Source organism: Pseudophryne corroboree, chromosome 3 (assembly GCF_028390025.1).
Source record: "Pseudophryne corroboree isolate aPseCor3 chromosome 3, aPseCor3.hap2, whole genome shotgun sequence".
Classification (NCBI taxonomy): domain Eukaryota; kingdom Metazoa; phylum Chordata; class Amphibia; order Anura; family Myobatrachidae; genus Pseudophryne; species Pseudophryne corroboree.
In genome coordinates, this window is record NC_086446.1 from 713,002,088 (window position 1) to 713,021,270 (window position 19,183).

At 46.5% G+C, this 19,183-nt stretch overlaps 1 protein-coding gene and 1 long non-coding RNA gene across 2 annotated transcripts in view; one reads left to right on the forward strand and one right to left on the reverse strand.

The window, feature by feature from the left end:
- Positions 1-7,261, forward strand: part of LOC135056676 (disintegrin and metalloproteinase domain-containing protein 9-like) — a 189,823-nt gene extending 182,562 nt beyond the window's left edge. The window contains exons 21-22 of the mRNA XM_063962128.1: positions 5,361-5,410; positions 6,522-7,261. Of these exons, the coding sequence (XP_063818198.1) occupies positions 5,361-5,410; positions 6,522-6,672 (201 nt within the window). The 3' untranslated portion in view covers positions 6,673-7,261. The remainder of the gene's footprint in view (positions 1-5,360; positions 5,411-6,521) is intronic.
- Positions 1-8,237, reverse strand: part of LOC135056681 (uncharacterized) — a 49,904-nt gene extending 41,667 nt beyond the window's left edge. The window contains exon 1 of the long non-coding RNA XR_010244044.1: positions 7,645-8,237. This is a non-coding gene — a long non-coding RNA (uncharacterized LOC135056681). The remainder of the gene's footprint in view (positions 1-7,644) is intronic.
- Positions 8,238-19,183: the final 10,946 nt, after the last annotated feature.

The window sequence follows — 19,183 nt, forward strand, 5'->3', positions numbered from 1 at the left end:
TGTTTGGAGGGATGAGGTGCTTGGAGGCACGAGGTGCTTGGAGACACGGAGGTGCTTGGAGGCACGGAGGTGCTTGGAGGCACGGAGGTGCTTGGAGGCACGGAGGTGTTTGGAGGCACGGAGGTGCTTGGAGGCACAGAGGTGCTTGGAGGCACGAGGTGCTTGGAGGCACGAGGTGCTTGTAGGCACGGAGATAATTGGAGGCACGGAGATAATTGGAGGCACGGAGATAATTGGAGGCACGGAGGTGCTTGGAGGCTCGGAGGTGCTTGGAGGCACAAGGTGCTTGGAGGCACAGGATGCTTGGAGGCACAGGATGCTTGGAGGCACAGGATGCTTGGAGGGACGAGGGAGCTCTGGAATCACAGCTTCCGCAGGAGAAACGAAGATACTCAGGCACCGGATCTCTGCCTGGTATCTGATTTTAAATTCCCCGCCCTAGCCTGATTGGCGGAGCAGGCAGGTGACGTCAGACCTGCTCCGCCTCCTTGCCCTCGCTTGTGATGGCGGCGTCCTTGCTTCCGGGAAGCCGCCGGAGAGCAGCGCCGACCCGCCGCTGAAGCCGGAGACCGTCAGGGGAAGAGAGGCGCCGGGCAGACCAGGCCACCCGCAGGGACAAGCGCGGTCGCCGCTGCCCGAGGTTCGTGACAGTGTGTGTGCATATATATATGTGTGTGTGTGTGTGTGTGCATATATATATATATATAACGAATGTAAGAGGCGGCACTCCAAGGACTTCAAAATGCAGAAGAATTACATCAACGTTTCGATTTTATTCAAATCGTCATCAGGATATACATAACAATGAAACGAACAAACATATATAGCTCACCATCACCAAGGACGCCAGACCCGCTTCCTCCCGCCCTTCCGCACAACAAGCGCCAGCGGCTAACAGTGACGTCACACGCTACAATGTGCGTCTGACGTGTGCTGCCGTCCTACCGCGTCCTGTTGCTAGGTAACGGAGGAACGCGAGAATATGTAAAAACTTTTAAAAAACAAAAACAGGGCAATGTAACTACTTGGTTAATTCAAGTCTTATCCACAAAAGGCAATACCAGTAATAGACTGTAATAAACAAAATGTAGCAGACACAAAGATATACCGGAATTATGTTACAATATAGAAAATAAACTGAACAGTTTAAGCCATAAGTATAAATCCCTAAGTCCTACAAAAAACTATTTAATCACAGATTTTCATTAAGACCATAAGGAGAAACTGTATTGAGGCGATGTATCCATCTAGCCTCCTTCTGGAGAAGGATTCTATCCCTGTCACCTCCACGTATTTTTTTCTCAACATGTTCTATGATTTTATATCTAAGGGTAGCTAGTCCATGATTATATTCTCTAAAGTGACGAGCTACCGGTTGTTCTTGAGACACTACAGTACCCTCCACAGCTTTTCTAATGGAGGATCTGTGCATGTTCATACGCTCTTTAAATTGCCTTGTGGTCTTTCCTATATAGAAAAGACCACAAGGACAACGTATAAAGTAAACAACATGGGTGGTAGTACAGGTAAGTACTTGCCGAATGGCAATACGTTTACCTGTGTGGGGATGAGCAAACGAATCCCCAGTCTCTAAAAAACTGCATGTAGTGCAACCCGTGCACTTGTAACACCCAGGTTTACGTCTTAAAAAAGTGCCCGGCATAACCGTGACTTTACTACCAGTAATGTCATTCTTAACCAGCCAATCCTTTAAATTTCTGTTGCGGGAGAAGCTAGGTAAAACAGACATATTCTGAAACACTTTCAGATCAGGATCAGTGGATACCAATGGCCATAACATTTTAGTGTGCTTAACCAGGTGATCACTGCGTGAATTAAATCTTTGTACAAAAGGAATTTTTTTCGTTAACGCCACTGACTTTCGATTAGTTGAATGTAAAAGTTCAGAGCGTGGAATGGCCAGAGCCTTTTCCTTAGCTCTTATCAAATCTGAATATTTATAGCCCCTGGCCAAAAACTGAGTGATCATGATATCAATATCCCTTTTCGTAGATTCAATATTGTCTGAAATCCTGTGTACCCTCAAAAATTGAGAGTACGGAAGGCCTTTTTTAGTAGATAATGGATGCTGGCTAGAGAAATGTAATACGTTGTTTCTATCAGTGGTTTTTCTAAACAAGGCAGTATGTAACTGGCCTTGGTCAAGAGTTAATTTCACATCCAGGTAATTAACCTCTAGATTGCTGATACAATAAGTAAATTTGATAAATTCATTACAACTATTGGCATGTATCATTAATTGATGAAATTCTGCTTCATCACCTAACCAAATAACCAATAGGTCATCAATATACCTAACAAACAGTAAAATCTTGGAAGCAATATTGGGATTTTGAAAAAACATGGTCTGTTCAATCTCAAACATAAAACCATTGGCAAAGGCAGGGGCCACGCAGGACCCCATTGCACAACCCTGGCACTGGAGATACCACTGCCCGTCAAAAAGAAAGTAATTCCGTTTCAGCGTTAATTCCAACAACTGAATAAAAAAATTTACATCAGGACCTGTGTACACATCACTAGATGCCAATAATCTCCTGATAGCTAGCAACCCCCCATCCTGTGGAATGCTGGTATAAAGATTGCTTCCAAGATTTTACTGTGGTGTGGATACATCGTGGTGAGCACCTGGGCCTGTTGTATTTTGTACTGTGAGTGCCGGACAGAATTTTACTATATATATATATATATATATATATATACTCACACATGTACACACATACACATGGAAACCCCGCTGACTGGATCCTGCGTTTGCCCTTGACCTTTAACTGTGGTTACTTGAGACTAATTAACGTCTGAAATGCATTATCCAGAAGGGATGCTGGATATTGTATGTGGAAACATGTAAGTCTACTTTACAATTCCCTTAAAATGTGTTTCTTTTCATGAATAATTTTTAGCAATGTTCTGAACTCTAATGATTTGATTATGTTATAGTACTGTAGTTTTGTTTTTGTTATTTAGTATGAAAATTCATATAATTTAAAATGGAGTTCCTACTGGGATTCTTAATTAAAAAATTATTCGTAGTCAATCTATTAAAAATAAATTGTATCTGCATTAAAGTGACAGTTGGTCTGAACATCAACAAGCGATTGTGTGGACTCCCATTCAAATAAAAAAAAAAAATCATCAACATAACAAACCCAATCGAAACAAAACAATAAAGTACCAATTAAAAGAAGATCCCTCAAAAATATGAATTCAACTATTTGCAGGAGACAAAGATAAATTCTGACACATGACTGAGCGCTTTTTGCTTTTCGTAAAAGAAAAGAAAATATCTTTAAAGAAGTAATAATTATGGGACCAAAATATCCACAAAGAATTACAAATTTCCAGGTGGTCCATATTGACTATGGCTACACGCTACAGTAGGCCTGAGTGCTAATAATATATTATGTACCAATAAATGTAATGCTTGATATTCTGTTTTACTCAATCAAGTTGGATTACTCTGAGTCAAATAGTCCCATTTGGCCGTCTTTTGTAACAATAACATCAGCTGAAGCCTTTTGCTGAAAAGACTTAATGGTGTCACCCAGTACTGTCTGTACCCCCCACATCCCCCTAGTGATGCCACTCATTCCATAGATGTGAAGTCTAAATAACCAGTTGAAACATCTCTCTTCAATTAGATGGTCTTATCATCTGCCTGCCTCTACCTCTCGTCACTGTGGAGCTGTTGTTCTTCTGCTGAAGGGTGACATTTTCACTCGTCATGACAAGTGCAGATGTGGACCACTATACCACTAGTGATCGGGTCTGGCTAAACACTGGGGCCCACGGTCTCCTCAGAACCCTGGTGTATACCAGCTACTCTTGCATTAGGTTGTTTCAAGCAGCTGTTTGTGGTAAATGTGGTGGGAACTTTGTGGTCAGCGGTTGACCGAAAGTAACCTCACCGCTAACCACAAAGTTCCCACCATTGGTTACAATGGAGCGCATAGGCGCTACATTGTAACACTGCCGTGTGCTGCCTGTCATACAGTACAGGAGCACACAGCCAATCAGGAGGGTGCCACAACGTGGCGCTCCCTGATTGGCTGATGGAACCGTCTTAGACATAAGTCAGAGGGGGTTCCTGGCATTCGGGGAAAGGGGTCCCATGTGAAAACATGGGGCCCCTTTCAGTGCGAGGTCGGGTGTCCGTTTTGTTATTTTGCAAAGTACCTGGATTACAAATGGATTAAAAGAGGAGCCATCTACCCTGGATTTTGTGAGTATAATTTTTTCAACATGTACACCATGGATTCTACATGGAGAAGAGGACCGACCCTCGTGTGAACATAGGTAAGTATGTGTATATGGAGGTGTGGATGTATGTATTAAACCTTTACTTTCAAGGTGTGTGTCTTATGTTTTTATTGGGGTATTTTTTTAGTAGTAGTACTACAGGTACCAGCGGGCCCGGTTTTCCACCGCATGCTGGTACTTGTGGTTCTCCAAGTACCAGCTTGCGGGGGAGGCTTGCTGGGACTTGTAGTACTGCTACTAAAAACAATATTCATTTTTTGACAAAAAGGCTATCAGCCTCCCATCCGCAGCCCTTGGATGGAGGGGGACAGCCTCGGGCTTCACCCCTGGCCCTTGGGTGGCTGGAGGGGGGGGGACCCCTTGATTGAAGGGGTCCCCACTCCTCCAGGGTACCCCGGCCAGGGGTGACTAGTTGGTTATGTAATGCCAGGGCCGCAGGGACCTAGATAAAAGTGACCCCCGGCTGTTGCATTACGTATCTGGCTAGTGGAGCCCGGTGCTGGTTTCAGAAATACGGGGGACCCCTATGCTTTTTGTCCCCCGTATTTTTGGAACCAGGACCAGGCGCAGAGCCCGGTGCTGGTTGTTTAAATATGGGGGAACCCCTGACATTTCCCCCCCCATATTTTTACAACCAGGACCGGTTCAAAGAGCCCGAGGCTGGTTTGGCTTAGGAGGGGGGACCCCACGCAATTTTTTTTTTTATTTTAACACTGATTTCAATTTTTAAAAAGGTGCACAATGAAGCCCAGCACGGATGTCTCAGATCCGGCCGAGATTCATTGTATTAAAGTCGGCAGTGTTTTACAAGTCACTCACGTAAAACACTGCAAAAAAAAAACGAATGACATCGACATCGATAAATCCGAAAATGCAGAATACGACAGCTTAGTAAATTAGTCGTAATAAATTCAAAAAGTTGCAACTTTACACTTTCGATGTCATTCGTGATTGAACTTTGACCTCAGACGGGAAAATACGAATTTTAGTAAATATACCCCGTAGTCTTTTATGTGGTCGCTATTTTTATTTCTTTTATAAAGAAATTCTAAAGTCTTTTCTGTTTTATTTTTTCACAGGACAGTAACTTTTCTGATGTCTTTACCATATCCCATCATTTTCCACGCAGGTTTGTACCTTTTATCATACCTCTCAGCTTTTGGGAGGTGTAAATCGAGACCTTTACGTGTCCAAAAAGGGGGCATGGCAGCGCTCCAGAAGCCTTTGGGCATGCCCCTAGTGCCTCTCTCTTGTGAATTTACACTGCTTGCTCTGCTAAGCAGATGACAAGGGGCCTACCAACACTCCCCCCCCCCACCCCCACCCCCCTACCCCACCCCCACACACACACACACACAGGCACACACACTGCGGGACACTGCGGCTCTGAAAAATGGGACTATCCCACTAAAATGTGGATGGATGGGAGGTATGCCTTCATCTATACCATTTTCTGATGGACAGGAACAACTATTATTAAAGTAAGGATCTGAGAACCTAAGTAATTAGTTGATTACATTTCTTAATTTTAAGCTTATAATTAAAATATTGAGTTTTATAATTGCCTACTCACTTGGAATGTCCAGGAGAGCCCCAAAATTTGGGAAATTGACCCTGACTCCTGAAAGAACGGAGAAGTGCCCTGATTCAATCCACTTCCCTAGGGAAGAGAACGGTGTCATAATAACCCAGCTGGCGTCAGCATGTTCCCTGCAGTTAGATATAATGTTTGTTTATACTTTTCAGAACTTGAAATATTTCTAACATCCTAACATCCGATGACGTAGAGTGGCCATAAAATAACTTTAAATTTGCATTCCAGTTACCTAAAGTCATCTGTTAAAATCAGGGGTTCTTAAAACCAGATAAATATGCTTTAACGTTGATTGTCCAAATACCAAATTCAGTGAATGGACCTGTATACACAGAGTTTCTGGCAAGTGTTCACTTCACGTTAATCAACATTACCTGCAGTGTTCCGAGGCACTGGTGCTTGGAAAAATATATGGAGTTCTAAAATGAGAACGTACATAGTACACTATACTGCGGGAAGCTCCGAGAACACGCTCATTATACTCTGAAAAAGAATGTCTGTTAAAAATGTAAATAACATTTTGTACTTGTCCTCACATAGCGCAAAGCCGGTCTGTACAGAGATATCTGGTCATTTTTGTAAATACGTAATTTATGATCATTTTACTTTCCATTTTAATATCACTTTCTTTGTGATCATACAACAGACCACCAGTGCCTGCTTCAAGACCACCAGTGGCAGCTACAAGGCCACCAATGCCTGGTACAAGACCACCAGTTCCTGGTACAGGGCCACAGCCACCACTCCGACCTCCTTATCCTCCCCGACAACCTACAGCTCCGCAATACAACTGGTAGCCTAACGCCTGACAGCCGCTCACATTGGACTATGTGCTTCAGAATCATGTACAGTGCATCAGTCATGTACCTGACAATGGTCAGGAAAGAACCTGATATTAATACTTGTGCCAACAGAAACAATAACACTTCCCAGAATCCTCTTGACAACGGTGCTATCTTCAAGAAGAAAAAAATATATAAATAATTATAAAACATGAAGGAAACACAGTATGACTGGAACCAAAGTATTTGACTGATTATTTTGAATGAATATCACTTTTACATGCACAATAATGAAGTTTACGTTTTGAATCGATTGTATTTTCTTGATATGTTGTAGAAATTGGAGGCATACGCTTGTGAAATATTTCTTCGCCTAACCGCTTGTGACTGTATTACATTTCTCCAGAACTAAAGTTGTAAAAGATAAAATCACTGCATGCCTCGTGCTTGGTCCCTGGTAAATTACTAAGCTGCACTATTTTCAGTTTTGGTTAAGACTAAAAATGGCTGCCTCCAGTGTGCAGAAGGGATGGGTCCTAATTAACACAAACTACAGGAGGTGTGATTTCAGGAAGCTTGTTATATATGGAAAAGTTAAAATAAAAAAGAACACATCAGCATTATATGGATATGGACAGTACAAAGATACAAGTTTTGCAATAAAACTGCAGTTAAGAAGTGACAAGTATAGGGAATAGGTAGGGCAAATCATTGAAGCTAGATTTGACAAGGAGTGGTGAGGAAAGAGCCCCATCTGAAAGCTTACATTCTAAACAGATAGAGGCAGAGCCGGCGCTACCCGCTGAGCAGCTCCTGCAAAGCAGGGAGGCGCCGTGTTGAAGAGGTGCTATCCCCCCTCGCTGTTGCTGCTGGCAGAACCGAAATTAACCAAGACAGTAACCTGCAGCTCCCTCACATACCGAGATCTGTGTTCTCTCCAGCAATCTGTGTGAAGGAGAGCAGCAGTAAACCGGCCAGGAACCTCACCTCCAGCCCCTGCCATGCTCTGCCCCCATACCGCTGCCGGGGAGAAGAACGGGCTGCACCATTACCAACAGGTGTCCTGTCCGGTTGCTAGGGACGCCCAGTTAGCGGGCCTGTGACGGGGGAGCCAGTTCCCGAGGCGGCCACATTCGGTACACCCCCCCACCCAAACTTCTTGGTAAAAGCCGCCTGCCCAGCCGTGATGATGTGTCTTTTACCTGGCGGAAGCAGTGGTGACAGCACAGGGGCTGGTGCGGAAGGTATGTTCCCATGAAACAGCTGGCAGAGGGGGAGTGAGGCGCATGCATGGTGCATGGTAGCGGCCACGGGGTCCTAGCTTCCATGTCCATGGGTATATAACCGAGTTGATTGCCTGGAGTGATCTGTGTTATCTACAGTAGCTTTGTAGTGTGCCCCATGTACAGAGTCTATAGTATATATAGCATTAGTGTGTGTGGTCTTCTTTACTGTGCTGCAGCTATCACATGTATAACAGCAGCCTCATTATTCTGCCATCACAGTGCTGATATACATAACATGTGAGGGGCACCACTACTGTGTGAGCATAACATGTGTGATGGACACTGCTTGGACCACCCCTTCCTCCTGCAAATCCTTTACTCCCTTGGTCTGTGTGATACTACCTTCTCCTGGCTGTCCTCCTACTTCTGACCTTTCCTTTTCTGTCTCCTCTCATGACTCCATTCCCCCTACTTCCACTAACAGTAAGTGTCCCCCAAGGTTCTTTTCTTGGACCTCCCCTATTCTTCCTCTATACATGATCTTAAGGTGAGCTCATTGGATCGTTTGGCCTCAAATATCATCTCTTTGGTGATGATACTCAGATCTACCTTTCCTCCCCTGACCTATCCCTCTCTCTTCTCACTTGTATCTCCTACTGACTTTCTGTTATCTGTGCTAAGACTGAGATGATCACCTTCCAGCATAACTTCAGATCCCACAATTTCATTATCTATTGATGGCACTACTATCTCCTCTAGTCCCCGAGTGCACTGTTATCCTTGAGTTATCCTTGACTCCTCCCTCACTTTCAAACCACACATTCAGTGCCTTTTGCAGTCCTACTGTTTCTATCTCACCCTGGATGCTACTGAGACCCCCATCCACTCACTGGTCATCTCCAGATTGGAATACTGTAATCTTCTATCTAACCTACCTGTCTACTGTCTCTCTTCACTCAAAAAGTGCTGAAATAGAGATCCTTTCAATTACCAACAGTAAGCAGCTGTGTGGGATAGTCAGTCAAAAATAGAAAATAAAGAAAAAAATACACAGCGCTCTAGTATGGTAATAAATAGGCCAAAATATCACTTATAAGTTTGAATGAATAAATAAGTGATCACAATGCCCTATTTATTACTATACTGTCCTGTATGTCCTCTCCAAAACATACCATGTTTGTCATCCCTCTCTTATACCCCTTTTACACTCGCATGAAAATCCCGGGATTTTGCACGTGAACGCGCATCATCCCGGGATTTTTGTCAGTGTGAAAGGGTACAGGGACAATTTCCCGGGTCGAGCATCCCAGGATTTCAACCCTGGTCTCGACCAGGGTTGGTCCCGAGACCGTCCCGGGAAGCTGTGTAGTGTGAAAGGGCTCGTCCCGGGATTCACTATCCCGGGACTGTTAAAAGGCCTCGGATTGGAGCTTTCTTGGGCTCAGAAAAGAAGATGTCATCTTTTCTGAGCCCAAGGCCATTTCTAATGACATACATATGAATTTGCAGGGATATCCCGGGATCAGTGTAAATGGGGCTGTCCCGGGTCGATCCCAGGTCTTAGTGCAGTGTGAAAGGGGTCAGTCCCGGGAATGCATCCCGGGAAGCATCCCGGGAGTGACCCGTGAGTGCGAGTGTAAAAGGGGTCTTACAAACCCTACACTGGCTTCCCTTTCCCCTCAGAACCCAATTCCAGTTTCTCACACTCATTTACAAAGCCCTCACTCATTTCTGTCCTATTTACATCTTTGACCTTATCTCCCTTTACACTCCCATCCATCCTCTTCACTGCACAAATGCATTCCGCCTCTCCTACCTACTGAGTATCTCCTCCAGGTCCCATCTCCAAGATTTTGCATGTAGTGCCTAATTCATTTTTGTACGCACTTCCTACTGACTCATCAACTGGACCTGTTGCTCCAATGGATGTCATTTGGAGAGCAGAGTTATATTTTTGAATGTCTGAGAAAAACACTTAAGTGGCTCAGGTGGGTCCAAGAGTGGTAGGAGTTTCAGCTTGCCCCCACAGCAAGACATACCAGGTGTCTTAGCACTGCAGTGCATGTATTGTCTGGACATGTTCCCAATATTTACTTTATGGTGCATCTCATACTAGATATTTGTATCATAGTGAAATGCAGCATTTTTAAAGTCTTGCCATAGTTTTAATATGAGAACTGCAGTTCTTGCAGCACTAGCAGATTATTTGTTTTGCTGCTGGAGCCTCCATGGCTGTTGAGGTTGCAGTTTGAACATCATTGGCAGGCTGGCAGGTTTGTCTTGCAGCTGCCGCCTCCATGGCCCTCAAGGCTGCATGTGTAGCAGCATCAGCAGATTGGCAGATTAGTGTTTAGTTATGCCTTAACAGTCAATAGTCCTGAAAAGAACCACACTTTTGAATGCTGAGATCTCAAACGAACTAAACTTAGTTCGAATGTGGCATATACTAAAAGGGGAAAGGTTTGAAAAGGAAGACAGAAGTCAATACACACCAGGATAACAATCTAATTTAGGAATAAATGACAGTGCAGGCAGGCGTATTCACTGACTGTTTGGAATGGGGTATATCAGAAACAGACTGACTTACAGAAGATAAATTAGTATAGCTTACAAAAACACTGCGGTTCAGAAATCACTGCAGAACAGAAATCACTGCTGAGCAGAAATCTCTGCAGACCAACATTGGAAGCCATAGCATATGAAAATGTGCTTGAGAGAATGATAGATTAGATAGTAACTGTCAGTGCAGGTTCAGTGTGACAGTTGACTTACTGCTCATCCTTGGCATTCTGCCTGCCTCCCCCATCCCCCTTCCACTGGGCGGTCACATTACCGTCCCCTACATCCCGCCCGCTCCAAATCCCGACAGTCGACATGCTGAGACTATTCCCACTCGTGGGTTTCCAGGACACCCATAGGTTAGGGTCTTCGTTGCACTCCCCCCTCGGCCAGCATTCTGCGGCCAAGATCCCGGCATCGGGATGCTGACTGTTGGGATCCCAGCCCCCGGTAAGCCATACCCAAACCTAAACTGGTACATATCAGCCATACAAAACTCTGGCCATGAATGAAGGGCAAACACACACACACACACACACACACACACACACACACACACACTTTCTGACTTATCATATAGATGTGCCTATATTGCATTTTCTTGTACTGTATGTTGCTGTTTTCTTGTTTTCCTCAATTGTTTATGTACTTTGTTAGGCGCTGTGGAACTTTTGTGGCACCATATAAAATATGATAATAATCCAGAATGAGATGACAGAAATAATGTTTGTGAAAAAATCTGTAGCGCAGATGAAACAAACTTAAACTGCTACTTTTCACTAGTGTGATGCCTTAGTGAGGTTGGGTTGTGCTGGCCTGGTGGTTCCCATGCTTGAACCTTAGGAATGTTAGGGACCCACCTGATGAGGCCACCTGGCCATGGTAGGTGGGCTCATAGTTTTGACCAAAAATTATGCTAAGAACCTCAATTTTACTTATTGTTAAATTGCAGTTTATAACAATGTAACCCCCTTTTAACCTCTAACGGGACTAATTCCTTACTTTACTTAGGGTTACTAGCTCTTAGTAATGTCTTGGATATTGTACATCTTAACTGAGGGTATTGTACATCTTTACTGAGGGTATTGTTCATCTAATGTCAGTGCCTCCACCCAAGTATGTTTGTGTACCTACCCCTTACACTATTTGGGCCTACTTGGGGAAAACCCAAATACATTAATTAATGTCTTTAATAACACCCCTGATACAACTTACACCTCACTCCCGGATGAATCAGCAGAAGGTAAGTTTATTTCTCGCATCCATTTTTTAAAACTGATGTCATATTTGCATATATTATCGAAAATGCAACAAAAAAATAAGATTTTAAACCTACCGGTAAATCTTTTTTTCCTAGTCCGTAGAGGATGCTGGGGACTCCGTAAGGACCATGGGGTATAGACGGGCTCCGCAGGAGACATGGGCACCTAAAAGAACTTTCTAGTATGGTGTGCACTGGCTCCTCCCTCTATGCCCCTCCTCCAGACCTCAGTTAGAGAACTGTGCCCAAAGGAGATGGACAATACGAGGAAAGGATTTTGTTAATCTAAGGGCAAGATTCATACCAGCCCACACCAATCATACCATATAACCTGGAATACACATAACCAGTTAACAGTATGAACAAACGACAGTATCGGTCCAAGACCAATTCTAACTGTAACATAACCCTTATGTAAGCAATAACTATATACAAGTCTTGCAGATTTTCTGCACTGGGACAGGCGCCCAGCAGCCTCTACGGACTAGGAGAAAAAGATTTACCGGTAGGTTTAAAATCTTATTTTCTCTTACGTACTAGAGGATGCTGGGGACTCCGTAAGGACCATGGGGTTTATACCAAAGCTCCCAATCGGGCGGGAGAGTGCGGATGACTCTGAAGCACCGACTGAGCAAATGCTAGGTCCTCATCAGCCAGGGTATCAAACATGTAGAATTTAGCAAAAGTGTTTGAACCCGACCAAGTCGCTGCTCGGCAAAGCTGTAATGCCGAGACGTCCCGGGCAGCCGCCCAAGAAGAGCCCACCTTCCTAGTGGAATGGGCCTTTATTGAATGCGGTAACGGCAATCCTGCCGTAACATAAGCCTGCTGAATCGTGTTACAGATCCAGCGCGCAATAGTCTGCTTCGAAGCAGGCGTGCCAATCTTGTTGGCAGCATACAGGACCAACAATGCTTATGTTTTCCGAATTCTAGCCGTCCTGGATACATAATCTTTAAGGCCTTGACTACATCCAGGGACCTGGAATCCTCCAAGTCACTCGTAGCCACAGGCACCACTATAGGTTGTTTCATATGAAATGAAGACACCACCTTAGGTAAAAATTGAGGACGAGTCCTCCCTTCTGCTCTATCCACATGAAAAATCAAGTAAGGGCTCTTGTGAAACAGGGCCGCCAATTCTGACACGCCTTGCATATGCCAAGGCTAACAACATGACCACCTTCCAGGTGAGAACTTCAACTCCACCGTTTGAAGGGGTTCAAACCAGTGTGATTTAAGGAACTGTAACACCACGTTCAGGTCCCATGGTGTCCCTGGGGGCACAAAAGGAGGCAGGATGTGTAGCACTCCCTTTACAAAAATCTGGACTTCTGGAAGAGAAGCCAATTCCTTCTGAAAGAATATCGACAGGGCCGAAATCTGTACTTTAACAGATCCTAACTTTAGGCCCATATCCACTCCTGTCTGTAGGAAGTGGAGAAACTTCCACCAAGAGGCATATTTCCGCCAGATACGGTGATAATGTTTTGCCGTCACCTCCTTCCTAGCCTTTATTAGAGTAGGTATGACCTCCTCTGGAATACCCTTCTCAGCTAGGATCCGGCGTTCAACCGCCCTGCCATCAAACGTAACAGCGGTAAGTCTTAGAACAGACAGGGCCCCTGCTGTAACAGGTCCTCTCTCAGAGGAAGAGGCCCAGGATCTTCTGTGAGCATCTGAGTACCAGGCCCTTCGAGGCCAGTCTGGAACAATGAGAATTGTCTGTACTCTTTTTCGTCTTATGATCCTCAACACTTTTGTGATGAGAGGAAGAGGAGGAAACACATAGACCAACTGGAATACCCATGGTGTTACCAGAGCGTCTACTGCTATTGCCTGAGGGTCCCGGGACCTGGCACAATACCTCCGCAGCTTCTTGTTGAGGCGTGACGCCATCATGTCTATTTGAGGAACTCCCCCGAGACTCGTTATCTCTGCAAAGACTTCTTGATGAAGTCTTCACTCTCCTGGATGGAGATCGTGTCTGCTGAGGAAGCCTGCTCCGGAATGAAGACTGCTGACAGAGCGCTTACGTGATTTTCCGCCCAGCGAAGAATCCTGGTGGCTTCCGCCATTGCGACTGTGCTTTTTGTCATGCCTTGGCGGTTCACATGAGCCACTGCTGTGACATTGTCCGATTTAATCAGAACCGGTAGGTTGCGAAGAAGACCCTCCGCTTGTCGAAGGCCGCTGTATATGGCCCTTAGTTCCAACACGTTGATGTGTAGACAGGACTCCTGGTCTGACCACAGTCCCTAAAAATTTCTTCCTAAGGTTACTGCTCCCCATCCTCGGAGGCTCGCGTCCGTGGTTACCAGGATCCAGTCCTGAATGCCGAACCTGCGACCCTCTAGAAGGTGAGCACTTTGCAGCCACCATAGAAGAGACACCCTGGCCCTGGGGGACAGTGTTATTTTTTGATAATTGTAGATGGGACCCGGACTATTTGTCCAGAAGATCCCATTGAAACGTCCTTGCATGGAACCTGCCGAAGGGAATGGCCTCGTAAGTTGCCACCATTTTCCCCAGAACCCGAGTGCATTGATGAACTGACACTCTTTTCGGCTTTAGCAGGTCTCGGACCATGTTCTGGAGGTCCTGGACTTTTTCCCACGTGAGGAAAACTTTCTTTTGTTTCATGTCCAGTATCATGCCTAGGAACGTCAGTCGAGTTGTCGGAACCAACTGTGACTTTGGCAGATTGAGAATCCAACTCTGTTGCTGAAGCACTCTCTGAGAGAGTGACACGTTCTCCAGTAGTTGTTTTGACCTCGCTTTTATCAGGAGTTCGTCCAAGTATGGGATAATCGTGACTCCTTGCTTGCGCAGGATCACCATAATTTTCTGAAACTGATAATGACCATCCTGTACCGCGAATCTCAGGTACTCCTGATGAGAGGGATATATGGGGACATGAAGGTAAGCATCCTTTATGTCCAGTGACACCATAAAATCCCCCCCTTCCAGGCAGGCTATCACCGCTCGGAGCGATTCCATCTTGAATTTGAATCTTTTCAAGTACAGGTCTAGGGATTTTAGATTTAAAATGGGCCTGACCGAACCATCCGGCTTCGGGACCACAAATAGGGTTGAATAATACCCTTTTCCCTGTTAGCTCAGGGGAACCCTGATAATCACTCGCTGTTGACACAGCGTTTGAATTGCAGCCAGCACTACTTCCCGTTCTGGGGTAGAAGCTGTTAAGGCTGACTTGAAAAATCGACGTGGGGCACCTCTTCGAATTCCAGCTTGTAACCCTGGGAGACTATTTCTATCACCCAAGGGTCCACGTCTGACTGAACCCAGACTTGGCTGAATAGTCGAAGGCGTGCTCTCACCTGTGCGGACTCCCGCAGGGGAGCCCCAGCGTCATGCGGTTGACTTAGCGGAAGCCGGGGAGGATTTCTGCTCTTGGGAACTAGCCGCAGCAGGTGTCCTCTTGCCTCTACCCTTGCCTCTGGCGAGGAAAGAGGAGCCCCGACCTCTTCTGGATCTATGCGACCGAAAGGACTGCATCTGATTGTTATGAACCACAGGTAGTGGTTCATTCCTATTTTATGTTTATAGTTGTCTTGCAGGCCAGGATTTCCCATTGCTCTGGTTTAAGAAGACTCTTGTCTGCTGCCGGTGGTGAGTCTGTGTAATTGCAGCTTGTTCCCATGTGTTCAGCCTCACCTGTCTGTTAATTGCACCTCTCAGTTGTGCAGCAGGGCAGCTGCACAACATAATTAATTAGGACTCTCTGTTATATTCTGGCTCAGTGCAATACACAGACGCTGGTGATAGTTCCAGAGTTCTTGAATTCTGAGCTAGTCCCTGTCAGTTCCTGAGCTCCTGTCTAGCAGTGTCTGTCTAGCTGCTTCCAGTGTCGGTTCCAGTGTCTGATTCCGTGTCCTGCCGTGAAGCGTTCCTGTCCAGAAGTCCTGTGGCTTTGTCTGTGCCTGGTCGAGTATCTGGCATCTTGGTGTCCACCGGTCTGTCGTTTGGGATTCTGCCTGTCCTCCGGTTCTGAGAGTCTGTGTCGGCTACATTGGGGGTTCCTGTCCGGTTGCCAGTATTTGTACCGGTTCCGTGAGTAGCGTCTTTGCCACGTCCGTCGGCCTAGGCCGCTGTATTCTTTGGTTTTATTTGTTACTGGTGTTTTGCAGAGGGTTCTGCATATGCTGTCACCGCCGGTACACAACAGTATTGTGTCGGCATGTGGACAGCATTTCCTTTGTTGTTCTTTTCCTTTGGCGGCGTGCCGCACATATACTTAGTTTTAGGGTTGTTAGTAGCCCCTAGCCTTCTGTTTGCTTTAGTTAGAGGTCCCCTTGTTATTATCCTGTCTCGGTTCACGCCTTGTCTCACTCTAAGACCTGGGGGCATCGGAGTTGGGCAGACCTAATCCACCCTTCAAACGCGGCTGCCGTGGGCCCAAGAAACCATAGTCACTTAGGCGTGAACTGACCACACGGGTGAAACAATGGAGGTAGGGTGCTAGGGGCTATTTCCACACCACACCTTATTTCAGCGTCACGTTCTGGTGCTCTGGACTCACTACGCAATATCTCCCTTGTTCTGAGCACCAGGAACCTAATATTATCACCAGCCATACAACAAAAAAGAAACAAAGCTAAATAGTAGTTTTTTCTTTTTTGGTCCAGTGTCTTGTCTAGAATTCAGTGTTTAGAATCCAGTCCGGTGTTTAGAATCCAGTCCTGTCTAGAATTCAGTGTGCAGAATCCAGTCCGGTGTTTAGAATCCAGTCCTGTCTAGAATTCAGTGTGCAGAATCCAGTCCGGTGTTTTAGAATCCAGTTCTGTCTAGAATTCAGTGTGCAGAATCCAGTCCGGTGTTTAGAATCCAGTCCTGTCTAGAATTCAGTGTGCAGAATCCAGTCCGGTGTTTAGAATCCAGTCCTGTCTAGAATTCAGTGTGCAGAATCCAGTCCGGTGTCTAGAATCCAGTCCTGTCTAGAATTCAGTGTGTAGAATCCAGTCCGGTGTGCAGAATCCAGTCCTGTCTAGAATTCAGTGTGCATAATCCAGTCCGGTGTGCAGAATCCAGTCCGGTGTGCAGAATCCAGTCTTGTCTAGTTTAAAAAAAAAAAAGTCCAGTCCAGTCTAGTCTAGTTTAGTCTTGTCTTGTTTAGTTTAAAATCCTCCTATGCCAACTATGCAAGCCCTGCAGGCGTCTCTCTCAGCCCTGAACTCTGCTTTCAGTGCTTTGAAACCTGAGCGACTGGAAGTTTTGCAGCAATCCTTAAAACAACTGCAAAACCTTCTGACTAACATTTTGCTTATCTTGCCAGAAGACGTTGAGAGTTCATCTACCTCTAAAGAGACTCTTGCTCACAATATGGTGACAAGAGAATCCTCAGGTTCAGTTGGAGAGAAAAAGTTTAAAAGTTTTCTGCGGCCCAGGCTCTCAGAAGAGGAGCGTCTGCGTCGCAGAAACTTAAATTTATGCCTATATTGTGGTGGTTTAGGCCACTATCTGCAGACCTGTGAGTTGCGCAAGCCAAAGTGTGGCGACAAGTCCTGCCCTCTGGCCAAGTTGAGTCAGGCTATAAGACCTACTCCTGTCTCTACTGTGGCAGAGGTACTTGTCACACAACCCACACTAAAAAGCACTCTGTCCTATAATTGGGGTCCTTGGACTAGGGAGCCCCATTATAGATTCAGGAACCAAAGGAGAATGTTTCTCTCCTCTCTTGATTTTCCTGTTGAAGCAGAGTTGCAAACCCCTGGAGCGGTGCCCGGGGTCCTGGAGCGGTACCCGATGCCCGGGGTCCTGGAGCGGTACCCGATGCCCGGGGTCCTGGAGCGGTGCCCGATGCCCAGAGTCCTGGAGCGGTACCCGATGCCCAGAGTCCTGGAGCGGTACCCGATGCCCAGAGTCCTGGAGCGGTACCCGATGCCCAGAGTCCTGGAGCGGTACCCGATGCCCTGGGTCATAGAGGGACATCGAATATTATAGCTCAGGTGTCAATACCAGAAGGGGTCTCAGAAGCTGTTACCCCAGGTATGGACTTGAAAAGCGCAACTTCAGAGAAGGTGTCTAAAACCATAGTTCTAGAAGGGAAGTCGAGAAGCAAAACCCCAGAAGGGATCTTTGAAGTAATATCCCCAAGTGGGGTCTCGAGAGACACAGCCCCAAAGAAGGGTCTAGAGGTCGCTTCCCCAGGAAAGGACTTAAGAGGCATAGCGTTAGTGGAGGTTCTGAAGGTTATAGCTTCAGCAAAAGTCCCGGAGGTCATAGTCCCGGGAGAAGTTTCGATAATTATCGATTTAGAGAGGGAGGCTGACGGCCCGGTCCCAGAGAGGGAGGCTGACGGCCCGGTCCCAGAGAGGGAGGCTGACTGCCCGGTCCCAGAGAGGGAGGCTGACGGCCCGGTCCCAGAGAGGGAGGCTGACGGCTCGGTCCCAGAGAGGGAGGCTGACGGCCCGGTCCCAGAGAGGGAGGCTGACGGCCCGGTCCCAGTAAAAGAATCCGAGGCCTCTGCCCCAGCGGGGTTCCCGAAGGCCACTGCCCCAGCAGGGTTCCCGAAGGCCACTGCCCCAGCGGGGTTCCCGAGGGCCACTGCCCCAGCGGGGTTCCCGAGGGCCACTGCCCCAGCGGGGTTCCCGAGGGCCACTGCCCCAGCGGGGGTTTTGAGGGCCACTGCCCCAGCGGGGGTTCCGAGGGCCACTGCCCCAGAGGGGGTTCCAAGGGCCACTGCCCCAGAGGGGGTTCCCGAGGGCCACTGCCCCAGAGGGGGTTCCGAGGGCCACTGCCCCAGAGGGTGTTCCGAGGGTCACTACCCCAGGTGGGGTTCCAAGGGCAACTGCCCCAGGTGGGGTTCAGAAAGTCACTGCCCCCGGTGGGTTTCAGAAAGTCACAGCCTCGAGTAAGGTCAGTAGTGACCAGGTCCTAGCAAAGCACTCTAGTCAGTCAGATGGGAAGGAAGCAGATCCTGACTCTGTTGATATCTCAACATCTATAATCTTTGATGGGGACTTAGTCCAATTTCTGGCGCTTTACAAACACTATTACACCATTTTGTTGTCTAGACCATTTCTGGGCATCACTTCAGAGAACCTTGTGCTCTATCTGATATATTCCTTTAGAGGAGAGCCTTTTGAGTGGGCGTCCAGCTTAATGAAAGCTGAAGATCTCATTCTTCAGGATCCCCCGGCATTCAGTGATGCAGTTATTAAGAGATATGGTTCCAAAGAAATTGGTTCAGGTTCCTCTAGGTCACCCGTCTTATATGCTGAGAGTCCACCGTATACTGTAAACTCGGCACAAAAATCACAGCCTATTACCATTGCTACTGGATGTGCTTTCCTGTCTTCTCCCTACAGGAAATCTTCTAAAGTTTCGGTACCTAGGGAAATCGAATTAATCTATGGTCTGTTCTCAGATTCCGAAACTGATGAGGTTTCTTATATGCCGGGGTATACGCTGGTAGGAGACGGAAGAAGCATCTGATTGCTCGACCTATATGTTTTGAA